This window comes from Myotis brandtii, unplaced genomic scaffold (assembly GCF_000412655.1).
Source record: "Myotis brandtii unplaced genomic scaffold, ASM41265v1 scaffold188, whole genome shotgun sequence".
Taxonomy (NCBI): Eukaryota; Metazoa; Chordata; class Mammalia; order Chiroptera; family Vespertilionidae; genus Myotis; species Myotis brandtii.
In genome coordinates, this window is record NW_005356985.1 from 147,747 (window position 1) to 168,125 (window position 20,379).

General features: G+C 60.3%; 1 protein-coding gene across 1 annotated transcript in view; it reads left to right on the forward strand.

Moving 5' to 3' along the window:
• PPP2R2C (protein phosphatase 2, regulatory subunit B, gamma) overlaps positions 1-20,379 on the forward strand; it is a gene marked incomplete at its 3' end in the record, with an annotated part of 72,664 nt that overhangs the window by 29,369 nt on the left and 22,916 nt on the right. Inside the window, exons 3-6 of the mRNA XM_014538277.1 lie at positions 2,413-2,578; positions 4,301-4,413; positions 9,007-9,184; positions 20,202-20,366. Coding sequence (XP_014393763.1) covers positions 2,413-2,578; positions 4,301-4,413; positions 9,007-9,184; positions 20,202-20,366 — 622 coding nt within the window. The remainder of the gene's footprint in view (positions 1-2,412; positions 2,579-4,300; positions 4,414-9,006; positions 9,185-20,201; positions 20,367-20,379) is intronic.

A 20,379-nucleotide genomic window follows, 5' to 3' on the forward strand; every position in this document is an offset into this window, starting at 1 on the left:
CTCAGCAGGTCCCTGGGGAGCTTGCTTGCCTCCCGGCAGGATTGCGGGGCTGGCTGGAAAGGGTGTTCGGGTGCAGGGCGGGACCTGGCAGCTCTGGGGCAGGGAGGGCCCCTGGTCCACTCCGCAGATGTTTGCTGATTGCTCACTGCGTCCTGGACCCGGAGACACGGGACCAGCAGAGCCAGGCTGTCCTGGCACAGTACAGGCGCTTCCCATCCTGAAAGGAGGAAGGCTGTGGGCTGGCCCTCGGGCGGGGGTGTCGGTTTTGTTTGGCCCAGGCCCGAGCCCCAGCCACCTGGGTGGTCCAGCTGAATTCGGGTAAGACAGGCCGCCTGGAACACCCTGCCTGGGCACTATTTCTGAACCACTGGAAGAAAGGGGTGATAAAAGGCCCCATTTATTGAGCACCTATTACGTGCTGACACCTTGCCACCTTCTCTACGCACTTCCCATGTACTCTGGCTGCTCACCTCAGCGGGTGGGGGCTGACACCACAGTTGACAGACAGGGACACTTGGAGAAGTCACGCCAGCTAGTGAGCACAAACCAGGATAGAAACCAAGACTGTGGCCTGTCACCTAACAGCACCCTGCCTCTGAGGGCGGCTCCCGCATCAGACACCTGCTGCATTACGTGCTGATAAGGACGTGGGGGAGGCAAAGGGGGGAGGGGAGGGAAGGATTTTGGGGGGAGAGGACCGCATTCAGTCCTTCAGCATCATCCAGACCTCACCTGTGCCCCCGTCACCTCCCTGGGCCCCAGGGGTGGAGCCGTGCTATCATCCTCCCCACCTCACAGCCTCACAGCCGGGCTGGAGCTCAGGGTGGAAGCGGCTAAGCAAGGACACCCCGCGGGACGTGGGTAGCCCAACCCGTTACCCCGCCGGGCCTGCGGCAGGAGCGAGCCGACTCCGTGAGCAGGACGCGCGTGTCCCGCGGGGGTGGCCGAGCCCAGCCTCCTTTCTGCAGAGCTGCAGACGGAGGTTCAACAGGGGGTGCCAGAGCCTCGGTTTTGAATTTTTCTCCTTTAATTTTTGTTAATCCCGGTCCCACTGACCTTAGTCACACCCAGTGCTCCTGGGACATGGAGTGATTGGAGGCAGGAATACTAGAACTTGAAAGCGTTCTAGTAGCAAGACAGGTGTAGACATTTGGCAATTGGTACTTTTTTCTTTTAATATATTTTTATTGATTTCAGAGAGGAAGGGAGAGGAAGAGAGAGATAGAAACATCAATGATGAGAGGGAATCATTGATTGGCTGTCTCCTGCACGCCCCCTACTGGGGATTGAGCCTGCAACCTGGGCATATGCCCTTGACCGGAATCGAACCCGGGACCCTTGAGTCCACAGACCGACGCTCCATCCATTGAGCCAAACCAGCTAGGGCAATTGGTGCTTTTTAAACATTCCCCGGGAACGTGACATTGTGCCTGGGTAAGTTTAGCCTTGGATTTGCTGCCAGGCGGCGAGGCCTCCGGTTGGTGTCATGTTGTCACATAAACTTGCTGTCTATTGGGAAGTGGCCCCTGGTGCCCGTGGTGGGCTCACCAGCTCACTAGTTTGGGGCTCTGCTGCCCGTGCCAGGATGGGACCCCCAGCAAGGGAAGCCGGGAAGCAGTTCCCTACCTGAGTCTGACATGACAGGGCACTGCCCGGGGGAGTCACTTCAGAGCATGCTCAGTCCTCACGTCCCGCCCCATGGACACGAGGGTGTGAGGAGCAGGCCACAGCCTCAGCCTCTGGGACAGACGGACCCCGAGGAGGGAGCTACACGTAGTGGACACGTGGCCTAGGCAGGTTCAGTCACCCCTGAGCCTCCATTTGCTGACCTGTAAAATGGGGAGAGTCATGGTACTCAGCATAGAGGGGCCTCGAGGACAGGAGATGAGGCGTGAGACGCACTTAGCTCAGTGTCCACACATAGTAGGTGCTCAGGAAACAGGAGCTAGCTTGTCCTACAGCCACACAGCAAGGAGATGAGAAAGCTGGGTTTCTGGTGACTCTTGGTGGGTCCAGGGGCACCGCTGGACGCCCGGTCGCCATTGCTGTCGGGCCTGCCGTGGGTTTAACCCCTGGGCCCGGCTCTTGCCTGTTCCCCACCCCCCTGCCGTCCTAGCTCAGGCCCCATCCATAGAGGGGCCTCGAGGACAGGAGATGAGGCGTGAGACGCACTTAGCTCAGTGTCCGCACATAGTAGGTGCTCAGGAAACAGGAGCTAGCTTGTCCTACAGCCACACAGCAAGAGATGAAAAAGCTGGGTTTCCAGTGACCCTTGGTGGGTCCAGGGGCACCGCTGGACGCCCGGTTGCCATTGCTGTCGGGCCTGCCGTGGGTTTAACCCCTGGGCCCGGCTCTTGCCTGTTCCCCACCCCTCTACTGTCCTAGCTCAGTCCCCATTGGGTTTCCTTGCAGAGTAAAAATGCGCCTCACAGCCAGGGCGAGTACGACGTCTACAGCACCTTCCAGAGCCACGAGCCGGAGTTCGACTATCTCAAGAGCCTGGAGATAGAGGAGAAAATCAACAAGATCAAATGGCTCCCTCAGCAGAACGCCGCCCACTCCCTGCTGTCCACCAACGGTGAGGGCGTGCCTGCGTGCGCGTGTGCCTGAGCGTGTGTGTGTTCCCGAGCATGTGTGTGTGCATGCATGTGTGTGTGTGCCCAAGCACGTGTGTGTCTGAGCATGTGTGTATGTGTGTGTGTGCCCGAGCATGTGTGTGTGCAGGCATGAGTGTGTGCCTGAGCATGTGTGCGTGCGTGCATGTGTGTGTGCCCAAGCATGTGTGTTTGAGCATGTGTGTATGTATGTGTGTCCAAGCATGTGTGTGCAGGCATGAGTGTGTGTCTGAGCATGTGTGTGTGCATGTATGTGTGTGTGCCCAAGCACGTGTGTGTCTGAGCATGTGTGTATGTGTGTGTGTGCCCGAGCATGTGTGTGTGCAGGCATGAGTGTGTGCCTGAGCATGTGTGCGTGCGTGCATGTGTGTGTGCCCAAGCATGTGTGTTTGAGCATGTGTGTATGTATGTGTGTCCAAGCATGTGTGTGCAGGCATGAGTGTGTGTCTGAGCATGTGTGTGTGCATGTATGTGTGTGTGCCCAAGCACGTGTGTGTCTGAGCATGTGTGTGTGCCTGAGCATGTGTGTGTGTGCATGTGTGTGTCCAAGCATGTGTGTGCAGGCATGAGTGTGTGTCTGAGCATGTGTGTGTGTGCCTGTGTGCCCGAGTGTGTGTGCAGGCGTGTGTGTGCCTGAGTGTGTGCATGCAGGTGTAGGCGTGTGATGTCACGGTTTGCATCAAATGCTATTTTCACCTCACTGACAGGGTGAGCATTTTCCTCGGTCTTTGGCTCCTAAAAAACACATCTGATCTGCGTGTAAATTCCACCCGGTGAATGTGCCCCTGTCCCCGCCTTCCCTGTTGGACACGGGCCATCCCATGGTTATGCGCAGCGCCATGAACATGGTTGTGATATTCTCCCCTGGGGTGGAGGGCCAGGGAACACAGGGACGCCTTAGGCAGACTTGATCTCCATCTGCCCCTCAGACGCAGGACACCCTGGGAAGAGCGATGGCGCCCCCCACCCAAGGCCAGCTGCCCGAGGGGAAGGCCATAGCCGGGATCCCCTCTTCCTTGGGGACCTCCGTCTGATTTCTATTAGGGCCTTCATCTGATTGGACGAGGCCCACCCAGACTAGGGAGGGTGATCTGCTGTACTTTGTGGGTTAAACGTTACTCTCATCTCAACACCTTCACAGCCACATTCACACACGTCTGACCAAAGAGCTGGTGCCTGCGGCTTAGCCCAGCCGACACATAAATCAGCCCTCACAGCTGCCAAGTTATTCTTTCGATGTTGTTGGCGGATGGCAGAGAAGTGAGGCTCCCGGAGAGTGGGTGCTGGATGGTGCGGGGGGGGGGGGGGGGGGGGGGGGACATTTCCCCTGGGAGGAGGCCTCAGGGAGAGGCGCTTGGACGCGGGGAGCTGTGTCAGGGCCGTCTCTCTGGGGATCGGTGAGAGACTGATCACTCCCCTGAGCGTGCCGTGCCCTTTGACCCAGCAACGTCACCGTGGGGATCCGTGGTGAGGAGCGAGAGAAGGAAGGCAGGTGTCCCACGCGTGGAGATGTTCGCTGGGGCCGTTTACCTGGGAGGAAATTGGAACGAACCACCTCTCCCAGCACAGGGTGGCGGCCGAGCGAGCTCCAGGCGGTGCGTCCGTATCTGGTGGACGAGGGCGGATGGATGGCCCGTTCTCCGTGTTAATCGTGGGTCTTGTTTCACTTTGTTCTGTTTTTAAAGACAAAACCATCAAATTATGGAAGATTACCGAACGAGATAAGAGGCCCGAGGGCTATAACCTGAAAGACGAGGAAGGGAAACTCAAGGACCTGTCCACCGTGACGTCACTGCAGGTAAGCGGCCGGCTGGGAAGACGGTGACGTCACTGCAGGTAAGCGGCCGGCTGGGGAGACGGTGACGTCACTGCAGGTAAGCGGCCGGCTGGGGAGACGGTGACGTCACTGCAGGTAAGCGGCCGGCTGGGGAGACGGTGACGTCACTGCAGGTAAGCGGCCGGCTGGGGAGACGGTGACGTCACTGCAGGTAAGCGGCCGGCTGGGGAGACGGTGACGTCACTGCAGGTAAGCGGCCGGCTGGGGAGACGGTGACGTCACTGCAGGTAAGCGGCCGGCTGGGGAGACGGTGACGTCACTGCAGGTAAGCGGCCGGCTGGGGAGACGGTGACGTCACTGCAGGTAAGCGGCCGGCTGGGGAGACGGTGACGTCACTGCAGGTAAGCGGCCGGCTGGGGAGACGGTGACGTCACTGCAGGTAAGCGGCCGGCTGGGGAGACGGTGACGTCACTGCAGGTAAGCGGCCGGCTGGGGAGACGGTGACGTCACTGCAGGTAAGCGGCCGGCTGGGGAGACGGTGACGTCACTGCAGGTAAGCGGCCGGCTGGGGAGACGGTGACGTCACTGCAGGTAAGCGGCCGGCTGGGGAGACGGTGACGTCACTGCAGGTAAGCGGCCGGCTGGGGAGACGGTGACGTCACTGCAGGTAAGCGGCCGGCTGGGGAGACGGTGACGTCACTGCAGGTAAGCGGCCGGCTGGGGAGACGGTGACGTCACTGCAGGTAAGCGGCCGGCTGGGGAGACGGTGACGTCACTGCAGGTAAGCGGCCGGCTGGGGAGACGGTGACGTCACTGCAGGTAAGCGGCCGGCTGGGGAGACGGTGACGTCACTGCAGGTGAGCGGCCGGCTGGGGAGACTGCGGCCGTCAGGAAGCACGTCTGTGGTTCCTTTATTAGCCGACGAGGATCGTAGGGCTCGAGGTCCTGGTGAGTTGAGCCACAGTCAGCGCAGACCCTGGCTGCGGTCATCTGCCTGCTCCGTGCCTCAGTGTCCCCACCTCCATGCAGAGATGACCTTCTCCTGGAGGCCTCCTGAGGACAAGGTGTCCCACGTCCATAAAGAGCCTTTCAGCTGCAACTGAGGGTGCAGAGCAAGTCCTGCAACCCCTTGTCACACAAAGAGGGAAACTGGGGCCCAGAGAGGGGCAGGATCTCACCCGAAGCCGCCCAGCTAGTGAGTGGCAGAGCCAGCGGGACCCGTGGCTGAGCTGAGTGGACTCCGAGCCCTTCGCCGAGGGCCAGAGCGGGGCCTGGGGCCGCGACTCTTCCAGCTTCTACGAAGTCTCAGCCTCCAAGATTGCCTTTGATTGACAAAGAGCCGGCGGTTAAGCCACGGAGCCGTGCTAGAGCCAGCCCAGCCCTCAACATGATTCAAAGGCCGAAGGACTCCTCTCTCTCCCAGCCGCGGCACCAGAAGAAAGGGTTCCATGGAGTCACGGGCCGGGGTTCAAATCCTGCCTCTGCCACCTCCTGGCGGTGTGACCGGGCGGGCTCCAGGCTCCACAGCCTCGGTTCTTCATCGGGAACAGGGGTGAGCACTGTGGCAGGTGTGTCTTCAAGCACTCTGGCTGGCACAGCTCGTTGAACCCTCACCCAAATCCTGTCACGTGGCATTATCACCCCCATTTCACAGACGAGGGAACCGAGAGCTGGGATCCAAACCCAGGGCAGGCTGGCCCAGAATCGGCATCCGTCTGCTCTGACGTGGCCAGGAGGCCCCTGCCTCACAGGAGAGCTGCAGGACGGTCAGTGGCGTCCCGGGGAGGACTGTGGAGAAGCCGGCCCCTTCCCCCTGCAGCAGGCTGGGAAGCACACGGTGCCGCCTCCTCTGTCCCTGGCTTCCAGACACCGGGAGCACAGTGGGTGCTGCGGACGTGCTTGCTGAAGGAGGTGCTGACCCGGATTCACCCATTCAGCACACACGCTTATTGAGCACCTACTGTGTGCAGGCCCAGCTTGAGGCACTGGGAGGCTGCAGTGAACACAGAGCCCGAGGCAGGATGGGGCCTAAGTCTTGTTGGTGTCCCAGTGCTTGGGACAGGCCTGCCTCAGAGGAGGTGGCCCCAGAGGGCCATGAAGGAGCGGGGACCAGTGTCGGGAAGTGACTGCTCTCTTCAGCTCCAGTTTGCACATCCTAGCAGACTTTTAAAAAATATATTTGTATTGATTTCAGAGAGGAAGGGAGAGGGAGAGAGAGATAGAAACAATGATAAGAGAATCATTGATCGGTTGCCTCCTGCATGCCCCCTACTGGGGATCAAGCCTGCAACTCGGCATGTGCTCTGACGGAATCGAACTGTGACCTCCTGGTTCATAGATCAATGCTCAACCACTGAGCCACGCCAGCTGGGCCGTTCTGGCAGAATTGGAAAGGCTCGTTCCTGTCACGTGAAATGCCGTCTCCCTCAGTTCGTTCCTCAGCTGCGAGTGTGGGCTGCTCTGAGCTGCCTGGGCTGGGTGGGGTGAGCGCCTCTCCGGGGCTCGCAGACAAACTGCTCCCCACTCCCTGCACTGCCGCTGGGTGGCTTTGGGCATTCCCCTGCTCCCGCCTCAGTTTCCTCACCGGCAAAATGGAGATGATGCCTCGCTTCTTCTGAAACGACCGCCGGCGCACGCACGGAGCATCCCGCGAATTGTCATAAATACGAAGTGGAGATCAGTGCTGTTCCCCAGAAGGAGAAATAAACGTTTAAACACGGTGGCCTCTAAATGACCGGCGAATTGCACAAATAAATTCTGAGAAGGCAGGGAAGCCAATTATCTGGGTTGTCGAGTAAAGGGAGTGATGGTGTCCCGCCCCCACCGCCAGCCCCAGGCAAGTCTAGGAGGGTTTCCTCTGGTGAGAAAGATGCAATTATCACCTCTTGATGGCCTGGCGTCTGCGGCAGAGCCATGGCCCACGGGAATCTCAATCTCGTTTATTTCCCTCCCAGCATCGGAGATGTTCTGTACATCCCACACATCCCGAGACGGCACTTAACATAAACTGAGGCTGCGGGAGAGAGGGGGAGACACGCGGGTCTTTCCTCCCCGCCTAGCACTGCCCGGGGACTCACTGTATTAGCTCTGAGCAGGCACCAGCCTCACCCCCTTTACAGAAAAGGGAACTGAGGCCTGAGATGTTACCCAGTGAAGGTAACACTGGTGAGTGGCAGGGCAGGCTTAAAAGCTGCAGGCGGGTCTCAGTCTGCACTTTGCACCAGGAACCCTCAGGAGCAGTCACCCCAGCTTCCTGGCCCGACTCTCATTTCCTGACCCCGTCCGTGACTTAGGCAAGTTGGGTTCATCTTGGCATCCAGTCCTCTCACCGGTGATGTGGGGATGGCAGTGCCAGCCCCATTTCCTGGGCGTCGAGCCCAGGCCAGGCCATTGTGTCTGTCTGTCTGTCCTCGCACCTTTGAAATCTCACAGTTTCCTGGAGTGACACACAGCAGTGTATGCTGAGCCCCGACAGAGATGTGGGCCGTGTGCTGGGTGTGTCCGGGGAGTGTGCCAGCCCTACCTACCAGGGCAGCTGCACTTCTGGGCGGGGGGGCCGTTGCCTCCAGATCCTGCAGGAGGAGTTGGGGTTCACTAGCTGTCCCAAGGCGGGGGGGGCGTCCCAGACAGAGAGCACGAAGGGAAGCAGAGGCGTGCATCTGATACTGTCTCAGGGACTCCTCACACGTCCGAGGTGGGAGTTTGTATGAGTGAGGCTAACACTGATGGCTCTAACAGATGACCCCGCATTGCAGGGCAGAGCACACAGAAATGTAATTCTCGCCCTGGCCGGTTTGGCTCAGCGGATAGAGCGTCGGCCTGCGGACTAAAGGGTCCCAGGTTTGATTCTGGTCAAAGGCACATGCCTGGGTTGTGGGCTCGTTCCCCAGGGTGGGGCATGCAGGAGGCAGCCAATCAGTGATTCTCTCTCATCATTGATGTTTCTCTCTCTCCCTCTCTCTTCCTCTCTGAAATCAATATAAAAAATATTTTTAAAAATTAAAAAAATATATAATTCTCACTCCTAGCAAGGTGCTCCTGCAGGGACACAGCCTCCTGCCATTCCATGTGCCTCCATCCCTGAAGGTTGGGTCTTCACCTTCCTTCAGTGGAAGGAGAAAGAGGATAGAAAAGGCACACCTGCCTCTTAACCACCTTGGCCCATAGTGCCAGGCATCACTGTACTCACAGTCCATTGGTCAGAACCAGTCATGTGGCCACACCCAGATGCAAAGGTAGCTGGGAAACGTAGTCCTTTTCTGGGCAGCCACTTGTCACTTCCTGGTAGAAGGGATGCAAATGTTTGGTGGACAGTCAGCTGACTCTGCCATGGTACCTTCTCATTCCATTTGAGAGATGAGGAAATTGGGGTGCGAAGGGGTTCAGTCACTTATTCAGAGTCACATGGTGGGCTCAGAACCAACCCCGGGAGGCCAAGCGAAGGAGGTGGGCTTTCCTACAGGGCCGGTGGCGATGGACATTGGCCACGTGCACTGCTTATTTCTGACACGTGCGGGATGGATGCCCACTGGTGCACGCCCCGCTGTGGCTGCCTGGCCCAGGCGGCCTGCCCCCGGCAAGTGGCCCTGCTCTGACCTGCCCTCCTCCTCGTAGGTGCCCGTGCTGAAGCCCATGGACCTGATGGTGGAGGTGAGCCCACGGAGGGTCTTTGCCAATGGCCACACCTACCACATCAACTCCATCTCCGTCAACAGCGACTGCGAGACGTACATGTCGGCCGACGACCTGCGCATCAACCTCTGGCACCTGGCCATCACCGACAGGAGCTTCAGTATCCTTTCCCGCCGCAGCCGCCGGCGTCTCCCGCGGTGGCTTCTGGGTGGGCTGGCTGGCTGGCTTGTAAGGAGCTGGCTTGGGGGCTTCTGCTTCGTTCAGCTTCGGTGAGTCCACAGTGTGTGAATGACGCGCAGACGTGAGCTCATGCTGAGAATTTATGAACACTTTGAAACCACGGCTGTGAGGGTTACATTTGACCCCTCGCCTCCTCCTCGCCAGGGTGGCCATGATCCCTGTCACCCTGGGACCTCACCAGGGACGAAGGAGGAGATAAGGTCCTGGGGTCACCCCTCCCAGAGGAGGGACAGCTGATCCTCCTGAGACCGTCCACCAAAGGCTCCTCTGGACCCTCCCTGCTGGGGTCCCACCCAGGGCTTAGAGTGACAACTGGGGTGTCAAAAGCCCAGCCGGACGGAGTCGGGGGCCCTGCTTGTGGCTCCCTGCGTCTGGACAAGCTAGGGGCAAGAGGATTGAGTCCAGTGCCCACCAGCTGGTGTGGAATGAACTGTCCATACACGAGCATGGGCCTGGGGAAGGGCTGCAGTGGAGAGAGCAGGCTGGTTGCTCAGCTGTCCCTGTTCTGAAGTCCGATAATAATAACAGTAATTACAGCGAGTCTCCTGTGTAGCATTAACACTTATTAATATTAACTCATTTCACCCCCACAACAACCCCGTGAGGCAGGTATGGCCACGATCCTCCTTTACAGATGAGGAAACTGAGGCACAGGGAGCCCAAGTGAAGGTGCTCAGAGCCCACTCCTAGCAGGTGTCGCACCTCCAGCCCCCGAGTCTCGTTTCCAACTCCGACACCAGGCTGCTCCGTGAAGGATGGTGCCCAGATGGAGTGAAGGAGGCCCTGCTCCTGCTGCCCCTCCGGAGCAGGCGGACATAAACCGTCGATGCAATAAGCGAGGGGAGCATCCGGCAGGCGAGCAGGCGGGCGGTGCTGTGGGAGCGAGTGGGCCAGAGAGCACATGGGCGCGTTTTTCTCCAGCCATGATTCGCCGGGCTGCAGGCGCGGGGTGGGTGGAGAGAGCCAGGGCAGCGGTTTTGCCAAGTGCACAGGCAGACATGGGGCTGCTGGTGAAGGCAAGGAGTGGAAATAATGACTGGCCCCAGGACCTGGCAGCCGAGGAGGCGAGGGCTGGTGACAGGAAGGGAGCGTCTGGGGATTGGGGTCCCCATGGGACCTGGGGGGCTTCCCTGGCTGCAGATCCTGCCTGTGTGTAGCCTGATTTGTGAAACTGAATTGTTAGTTGATCAGATATAGCAGCGCCCTGGCCTTGGGGGTGGAGGAGCGTGCGTGGCATCGCCTGCCGGCTGCAGAGCGGGGCTCCGGCAGCCTCGCTGTAGACCTAGGTGCCAGCTCGGCAGACGGAGGAGCGATGGAGTCTCCAGCCCCCGGTGGCCGTGCAGACCTCCCCCGACCGACCGGCTCATCGGGGAATCAGGCTGCATGTGGCCCTCCGTGCGGCCTGCTGCTGCTCGACCACCAGTGAGGACACGGGGAGACCGGGCACTGTCCATGGAGCCACCTCCGCTGGCAGGGAGGTGTCAGGTGGGGCGATGGGTCCGATAGCAGCCGAGCGATGAGGAAGGTGTTTCCTTTCCAGTGGGGGGCAGGGTTGGGGGGAGGTCCAGAAAGCTGTGACTGGCTGAGCTGGGCACCTGCTCTGAATTTGAGACACTCTTTGAGCACGGACCCGCCGGGGGACCTGGGCCTGGGGCCTCCGTCCCTCTAACTCCGGTTCTGCGGCGTATCGCCTTGTCCCGAGGCTGCTGTTCAGTCCTCAAAGCCGCTGGCTGCGTTACCGTCTCCTGTGTCCAAACAGGAACACTTCCCACTTACGCAGAATTAATTTTTAGCAAAGGTTTTCCAGAGAGAGGAACACTTTTCTAATCAGGGAGAAGAGTGGGCACGTTTGGACCACTTTTTGAAGGAGAGCTGACTCAGAGGCCTTTCTCTGGCTAATTCCAGAACCGGCTGCTCTGATCGGAGGGAGGGGCCTGGCTTCCTGAGCCTCTGCTGTGCCCCCAGCACACGCAGGTGCGTGCCGTAATCTGCCAGCAAGGCTGACCGTTAGGGGTCCCCCAGCTTCCTTCTCCCTCGCCCACAGAATGGAAAGGATGCAGGCCCTTCCATCCTCCCCCGATGGCTCTGGAACTGTGTGCTGCTCTCCATCCCATCAGAGGCTCAGCTCGGGCCACCCCAGCCCTGCCTGGCCGTGGCCTGCATCCAACCTTGCCCAGCCAGCCAGCCAGCCCACCGCAGTGAGAGTGGCTGACCACATCAGCCCCCTGCCAAAAGCTCTCATCCGCTTCCCATCGGCTTCTGGACAAAGTCCGAACCACTCAGCAGTGTCCTACGGCGCTTGGTGACTGGCCCTGCCCACCTCCCCAGGGTCCTGGGCTCCAGGCTGGCCCACACCTTCAGGCCACTGGGCTTCCCTCCCTGTCACAGGGCCGGGCCAGTGCTCTGCCTTCTGCTGGCCCTTCGCTGACCAGCCTTCTCCCTTTCGTAGCCGGGCTGGCTCCTGTTTGCCCCCTTTGCTCAGTCACCTGTGCCATGTCCACTCAGCGCCCCTCCCAGGCTGGTCAGAGCCCCTCTGGGCCCCCCTCCCTATCACACTGGGCATCACACTGGGCTTCCCTCACCTGATTGATTGGCCCCGCCCCCATTTCCAGTGACACCCTGGGGGTTAGGAGCCCAGTCGGCGCCCTCTCTGTATCCCCACATGTAATGCAGGGCCCGCACATGGTAGGTACTTGTGAATGGTTCTGAATGGAGTGAGGAGGCTCACAGTGTCCACCTGGTCCTGGGATGGAGACTCCCCCTGTGAGTCTGGGCTCCAGGGTGCTCGGGTCCCAGACACTACAGAGGAGCAGCCTGGGTGCTGGGATCTGGACCCCTGGGCTCGGTTCACTGCTTAACGTCCTGGGCCGTCTGTTCACACGAATGTAAACTGGGCCAAATTCCTTAACATGAGGACGTTTGTAAGGAATAAAGGAGTCAGTCACTAGTTGGGCCCCAGCCGGTGGCTGGCAGCATTTTCCCTCTTCAACAACAGCCCCCTGGGATAGTTACGGCTCATTCTCCGAATTCCTGCTGGTTCTCTGATTGTGTGTTTCACCCCAATGCCGTCTCCACATCTCTTTAAACCACCGCTCGCATCCTTCAGTACCAACATTCTGAGACTGTTGGGCAGCGCTGGGTGATTTTTCTCGAGTGCGATGCGTCTTAAAGGTAACAGGTTGCACAGGCGGCCTCAGCGGAGGAATCTTTGCTTTATGTTTAGCACTGGAGGATTGCAAAGATGGCTCCATTGATTCTCCCCCCGCCCCCTCCTCCCTGAGTGATTTCTCCTGGTGGAAGCTGGCATTGCACCAGCCCTCAGTCTGAAACAATGTCTAATTCCTGTTTCCTGAGCAGATCCCGAAGCGAGGCTGGGTGGTGGGCCAGCAGTCAGGGCAGAGGCTCCAAGGCTCTGGCGCAGCCCGAGGAAACAATGCAGGGAACAATGGAGGGGACCCGCCAAGGCCCCTCCGCCTGCCAGGCTCTCTGCTGGCAAAGCACCGAGAGCCCCGGGCCCAACCGCTTCAGTCACCAGCCTCGCTGTTCCCATCCCGTCAGTGGGCTCTGCCTCTGGGGCCGGGGCTGGGCGGGTGGAGCCGGCGAGTATGGGGCCTGATGTGCCCTAGACCCACGACCCACTCCTCCATGACCACCGTCGCCACTCACAGGTGCCTCTTTTCATGCTCCCGCAGTGCCACTGTACAGAGGAGGAAACGGGGGAGCGTCTGCTCAGAAATGCCCCAAGTCCCCAAGTCCGAATCCCCAACATCAGTTTTCCGCTTGGAAAACCTGTTGTTAAACCGTGACAGCCCATCACTGCTGCTTTGAGGCCTCCCCAAGGCCAGGCGGGTCAGCCTCCTCCACTCTGAGTGTGCCTGCGCGCTGTCCACGGTGCTGACCCAACTCCCAGCATGCTGCCCAGGGCTCTGACTCCCTGTGCGCTGTCCATGGTGCTGACCAAACTCCCAGCAAGCTGCCCAGGGCGCTGATTCCCTCCCTTTGCGCTGTCCATGGTGCCGACCCAACTCCCAGCAGCAAGCTGCCCAGGGCGCTGACTCACTCCCTGTGCGCTGTCCACGGTGCTGACTCATCCGGCAGCCAGTCCTGCAATCGCCCTCACCACCTCCCACACACCGGCCTTGCTCTGTGCCACTTACTCTGTGCCAGATGGCGTTCTAAGCACCTGGAACATGTTAACCTACTTAATCCTCTCGGCGACACTGTGGAGCAGACGTTATGAGCACGCCCCCCTTTTTTGTTTGGTTTGTTTTTGTTAATCCTCACATGAGGATATTTTTCCATTTCAGAGAAAGTGGAAGGGAGGGGGAGAGAGAGAGAGACAGAGAGACAGAGAGAAACACTGATGTGAGAGAGACACATTGATTGGTTGTCTCCCACATGTGCCCTGACTGGGCCCGGGGGTTTGAGCCTGCAGCCGAGGTATGTGCCCTTGACAGGAATCAAACCGGGGACCCTTCAGTCTGCAGGCCGATGCTCTATCCACTGAGCCAAATGGGCCAGGGCAACATGCCACTGTTACAGGAGGAAACGAAGCCACAGAAAGGTTAGGTGATTGACCCAGAGTCCCAGCTGGGCAGTGGCAGGGCCTGGGAGTCAGACTTGGGGCCTCTCATGTAGATGGTCCTTTCAGCTCCGAGAAGTGGGTGCACTGCCCGCGGCCTTTCCTCGCCCCGGCCACGCAGACTGCCCATCAGCCCCCGCGATGGGACAATGTCTCCTGGCTCTTGTTTTGGATTCTAAGGGAAAGCGGGCACTTTCCACACCCCTCCAGGCCACACTGGGACTGTTTGTAACACAGGTGGCCGATGCATGAGCTCTGGCCGCTGTCTGTTTCTAACGCTTCCTGTAATGGTGGGGACGTGCCACTCCGTGGTGCTTCCGATCCCGCCTGACAGGCCTCCATGGCATGTCTGTAACACGCTGCTGATTAAAACTGGTCGATCCCAGGCTGCAGCCTGTCTGCCTCTCTCTCCCTCCCTCCCTCCCAGCCTGCCACTCACAGCTCCTCAGCCCCATGCCTCCCCCTCACATGGATCGCTCCTCCACCCTGGCCCTCTGCCCGGATAACTCCTGCTGGCTCTCGGCCTTGGCTTAATGCCGTTGCCTCAGAGGACCCGTCCCTGACTCTCCAGACCACTCCAGGGCCTTGTTATAACCCCCCTCACGTGCGCCCTGAGTGTCCCTCCTGGAGCAGCGCACGTGGGGCTGATAGCGGGTTTTGCTGCTGGGCGAGGAGCCCCAGGAAGCCAGGACGGGCTGCATTGCCCTCTCTCAGAGCCAGGAGAAGGCAGCTACTTGGGAGTGTGTCCAGCTCTGTCCACCTTGGGCTTTCCCTTCCAGGTCTCAAACCCAGGCATGCAAGTCAGCACAAACGCTCACAGTGACACCCCCACAGCTTTTGCAACCTGCTTCATTTCCTATTTTTGTGTGTGTTTTCAGAGGAAGAGAAAGGCTGATTTTTTTTTTAAAAGGCTGATTTTGATTTAGCTAACCAATTTATTGCTAAAAGTAGTAACCATGTGCTAGGGCCTTTGACATGTGTCATTTCATGAAATCCTTACTGCAGCCTTGCAAAGCAAATATTACCAACCCATTCTGCAGATGAGAAAAGCAAGGCACAGAGAGGCTGAGGAAGTTTCCCTAAGTCACACAGCTGTTGTATGGTGGGGTTGGGCTGTTGTGTCCGGATCTTTATGGCTCAGAATCCAAGGCTTTCTTTCCTGTCTGAGCGCCTAGGAGTCATATCCCCCGGCTGTGGTAGGGATGTGTAGACTGGCTCACCGCCCAGAGAAAACACGCAAGGGCGTCAGTGGGCTTGTGCAGTGAGCAGTTATGCAGAAAGGCCCCTCTCCCATGGCCCCACGTGCCCCAGCAACCTGGCTGCTTCTCCCTGAGCAGACTGCACCGTCAAGGTCAAGGTTCTGAGTGGAGAAGGGAGGAAGGCTGAATTGTGACCCCCCCCACCCCCAAAAGCTGAAGTCCCCATCCCCAGGGCCATCGGAAGGTGGACGTTCAATCTTTAAAGAGGTGATGAAGGTAAATGAGGTCATTGCGGGGCCCTGATCCCGTAGGACTGGTGTCCTGCTAAGAAGAGATTTGGACACAGAGACACACCAGGGATGCGCACACAGAGGCGAGACCGTGCAAAGACACAGTAAGAAGGTGCCGTGTGCAGGCCCAGGAGAGAGGCCTCGAAGAACCCACCTTTGCTTACACCTCGATTGTGGGCTTCTAGCATCGAGAACTGTGAGGAGATAATTCTCTGTTGTTCAAGCCACCAGCAGTGGAGCCTGGAAAAGCTCCCTCGGGCCAGGCTGCCAGGAACCCTCCTGCACGATCGGCCATGGTTTGGCCTGAGTGCTCACAGCTCATGCTTGTAGCCTGGTCATCATCCGGAGAAATTTTCTGGAAAGAAAGCCGCTCTGCTGGCTGTGCCCGTGAGGCTGCCTCCATGTGAGGGAGGGAGGCCTTCCGGGCACCGGCACACCCAGCGTCCCTGGGGCCTGTGTGGGAGGCCCCTCGTGGCCCTTGGCAGAGCTGCCTCCATCCTCGCTCCTCGGCTGCTGTCACCATGGTAACAGCCCCTCCCATCCCGAGCGTGTGTTCCTGCCGAGACATCTGGATGAAGCACGCTTTGCTCAGTTAAATCCATGGAGCCCAAGGCCACATCCTGCTGGTCACTGAGCCCGCCCGCTCTCAGCGTCCACCTTGCGGAGGACAAGCCAGTCCAGCGAGCCCAGCAGCGGTGCCCTTGGGGGTGCTCACCCCCTGGGGGAGCTGCGTGTCGTGTGGAGATGCAGTCGCTCCCGGACAGAGAGGCAGTGGGAGGAGCCCGGGCTGGAAGTCAGGCAGCCAGGGTTCCGCCTCTGCTCTGCCACCTCGGTGTGCAGCCGGGGCCTGCCCTTCCTGGGGTCGGGGTTGGGGGGGGCCCTTTCTGCAGGGGGGCTGCCCTCACTAGCTCCCGGGGCCTTGGACGTGTCTTCTGCTCAGTCAGCTGCTGTGTCTGCAGAGTCATGTGCTGAGGCCTCGCCCCTAAAGCCATCACGGCGTCGGTTACTGCTTGTTGCTTCCTGGAGTCAGCGGGCTGCTCCCCAGTTCTCACCTGAGCCCCTTGCAGAGTGAACCAACCACATGTTCCCATTTCCCGTCTCAACTGCTTTATGGTCAGCAGGGATGTGCCCAGTGGCTGGGCGATGGCCGTTTTCACCCGGGCCCCGTGCAGGTGAGGGGGACCGAGGCTCACAGGGGCGGCTCGGTGGAACGAGGGCCACTGGGAGCCCAGGGACCTCCCGCGTGACGTTCCGCAGGCCCTCCAGGGGGACGCACACAGCTCTGGACTGAGGGCCGGCGACGGTGCGGGGTGCTGGGGTGGCCTCCTCCGGCTTCGGGATGGCAGGCGATGCCCTTGGCAGCGGGAGACGAAGGAGTTTCTATAAAAACCCCTGCAAACCCGATGACTGCAGGAGCCCCGCCGGGTCCCTTCCCTTCCTGTGTCCTTGACAGGAAGCGCCACAGACTTCTCTCAGGGGCGGGACCAACCCCTGTTTCTGAGCTTTGCTGTGTCCCCAGGTGTGGCTGAGCCATGGTCAGGTGACTGTGAAGGGTCTGGTAGGCCCAGCAGGTGCTGGCGTTTCCTGTGGACAGTGAGGCCGCCGCCGAGCAGGGTAGAACCCAAGCCCTGCCGTAGGGATGCACTCGGGCTGAGGCCGGAAGGTGGCCAGCGCTGGGACCGGCCGGCGGGAAGCCCAGGCCTCGGAGGCTGTTGGCAGAGGGTGGGGAAGCTGCCCTGGCTCCTGGCTCGAGTCTCAGGGCTGGGGGCGCTGACACAGGATCCGCTGGAAGAAGCGGGCGAGGAGGGGTGTAGAGGGCGGAGTCCACGGTCCTACCCGGTGCCCATGCCATTCGCCAGCTCCCAGGAGGCAACCGGGGTGGAGTTTCCCAGCGCGGATTTCTGCACACGAGGGGCTTAGACCACAGAAAGCTGCTCCCTCCGGGCCTGAGCTGGAAGTTGGAGAGGAAGGAGTGGGCAGGGCTGGCTCCTTCCGGAGGCTCCGGGGGGGCTCCTCTGCCTCTTCCAGCTCCCGGGGCCGGGGTTCCCTGTGGCTGCGTCGTCCCCGTCTCTGCCTCCGCTGTCTTCTCCTCTGGGGTCTCCTACAGGGACACTTGTCGTTGGACTCGGGGCCGCCCGAATCCAGGATGACCTCCTCTGGGAGCCTTAGCTGGATTGTGTCAGCAAAGGCCCTTTTTCTAAATGAAGTCGCACTCATGGCCTCTGAGGGTGAGGAGGTGGGTGTGTTTTGGGGGCACCACTCGGCCACTGCGCTGGAGAAAGATACCTGCGCTGGGAGGGGGGACTGAGGGAGTCCGCCTTCTCCCCTGCCCACGCCCGGCCTGACCGCCCCTGTCCGCCCACCTGTGCTGCCAAGCCTTCCTCAGGGCGGGGGGTGGGGGGCATTCCTCTCCCCGAAGTGCGGCGGGAGTTTGACAGCAGCCCACGGACAGGGGGGGACAGTGAGATGGACAGAGCACGGATGACCCGTCCCGCTCGGCCAGGGGGGGCTCATGATGAGTCAACTTACGCTCCTTCCCAAGGGAGGTCCGTCCTGCCGAACCTCCTAGAGCCCCGTCTGTGGGGCTCACCGCTGCTCAAGGACCCAGGAGGGGCCCTGGGGGTTCATCCTCGCAATGCAAGGGCCCCCCTGGGTCACGCCCAGCCCCTCATTCTGCACCTGGGGAAGCAGGCTTGCGGGAGGGGCATGGCTTTCTCAGGTGGCACTGCCATTCCAGAGAGAGCAGACCAGCCACCCAGGCCAGAGCCCGGGCTCCCGGCCCAGCGCTGGGCACTGCCCCCATCGGGGCCGCTGCCACGGTCACTGTAGGACCAAGTGCCTCTAAGTTCACAGGCATGTGGCCACCGGGGTGAGCCAGGGGGGTGTCCACGTGTCTGTCTGGGGCATATTGTCGTGCTGCCTCCCGAGGCCCCTTCTGCACCTGCTTCCCTGTTGGGAGGCCAACCGCAGGCCCCGCTCTGTGACAGGACTGAGGGGACAACAGGGACAGCCCCCCCAGTCACTAACCCTCTCACACAGGCCGGAGCCGGGCAGCCGGCACGGGCAGGTCCTCGGGGGCTGAGCCGAGGTCCTGGAGCGCTGGGTAGATGGTCGGGTCCTGAAGGATGCCATCCGGCCCCAGGGGTGCCGGGTGCGGGCTCTGGATCTTGGGGTTCAGAGACACACATTGACCCCGACTCTGGCTTTGTCTCCCTCCACCAGGGTCACGTGGAAGTGCAGGCTCCGTGCGTCACACCTGTCTTTCCCTGGCACCCACTCTATCCAGAGCCCTTTTTTGTTAATTCTCACCTGGGGATATTTTTTCCATTGATTTTTAGAGAGTGGAAGGGAGGGGGGGAGGGGGAGAAGGGGAGAGAGAGAAAGAGAGAGAGAGAGAGATGTGAGAGACACATTGATTGGTTGCCTCCCTCATGTGTCTCAACCAGGGACAGGGATTGAGCCTGCAACCCAGGTACATGCCCTGAACCAGGAATAGAACCCGTGACCCTTCAGTGCACAGGCCAGCGCTCTAACCACTGAGAACACCAGCCAGGGCAGAGTCCTTTTTTGAAACAGCAAGAGAGGGTCTCCGAGGCTTGGGCTGTGAGAACCTCAGTCCCGGGCTGTCGGCGGGACTGCAAGGCTGATGTGGGCGGGACTCGCGTCACAGATGCTGCAGCCCTTCCTCATCAGCCTTCGGTCTCATTTCTCATGATTTAATCTCTGCTTCGTATCGCACAGAAAACCGCCGTTTCCACGGCAACCGCTTCAGGCGGTGACGGGGCCCCTGGTCCTCTCTGCATGTTTCCGTGTGATTCTAAGTTTGTGGGAAGCGCCGTGCTTCCCGGGAGGCGGGATTTGAGCGCAAGCACAGACCCTCCTCGGGCCCCTGACGCACAGGGTCAGGGTCTTTCTGATGGTTATAAACTCTCCTGTTCACAGCAGTTTCCAGAAGACGCCCCTTTCTACTGAGAGAAAGCAGCTGGGATGGGGGAGGGCTTACGGGAGGTGAGTGTCAGCATTGCCGCTGGTGTTACTGTCACGCAGTGATGGGCAGCTGGCGGCACTGGGCTCTGAGATGCGGCCGGCGGTGTGCCAGGGGCCGTGCCTCTGCTAGTCTCCACCGCAAGCCCGAGGGAGGAGCTGTTAACCCATTTCACAGGCGAGGAAACCGAGGCACCGAGAACCGGGTCTCGTCCTCGGTCACACAGGAGGAGCTGGCCGAGCTGAGCCTGGGCCACTGCACATGCAGAGGCGGGGGCATGGGGACGGTCACTGAGTGCCCAGCGTGCAGCAGGCACTCCACACGCTCTGCCTTCTGCCCGCCCTGACGGGAGGCAGGCACAGGGGCCTCAGTGGATGGCACTGGCGGGGAGAGGGCTCAGGTCAGGAGGGAGGTGGCAAGTCCAGGCTTTTGGGGACAATGGACGGGTACTCAGACGGGGCAGCCAGTGGGCGTTGCGACATGCAGGCCTGCAGCTTGGGGACTCTTTGGGGTGGGTGTTTGTCCAGGGGCTTGGGGAACGGAGAGGCGGCTTAGATGTGGGGTATGTCAGGGAGAGGGGGTGGGGGCACCCCAAGTTATAGAGGTGGGGGACCCCAGGGTGTAGGGTGGGGGACCCCAGTGTGTAGGGTGGGGACCCCAGGGTGTAGGGGGTGGGGAGACCCCAAGGGTGTAGGGTGGGGACCCCAGGGTGTGGGTGGGTGGAGACCCCAGGGTGTAGGGTGGGGACCCCAGGGTGTAGGGTGGGGCCTCCGAGGGTGTAAGGTGGGGGACCCGAGGGTGTGGGGTGGGGGACCCCAGGGTGTAGGGGGGGCCCCGAGGTGTTGCTCAGGGAGCAGCCGGCACCTTCCTTGACGGCCCAGACATCGTGGACATCAAGCCGGCCAACATGGAGGATCTGACGGAGGTGATCACGGCGTCCGAGTTCCACCCGCACCACTGCAACCTCTTCGTCTACAGCAGCAGCAAGGGCTCCCTGCGCCTCTGCGACATGCGGGCGGCCGCCCTGTGCGACAAGCACTCCAAGCGTAAGCGGGGTTC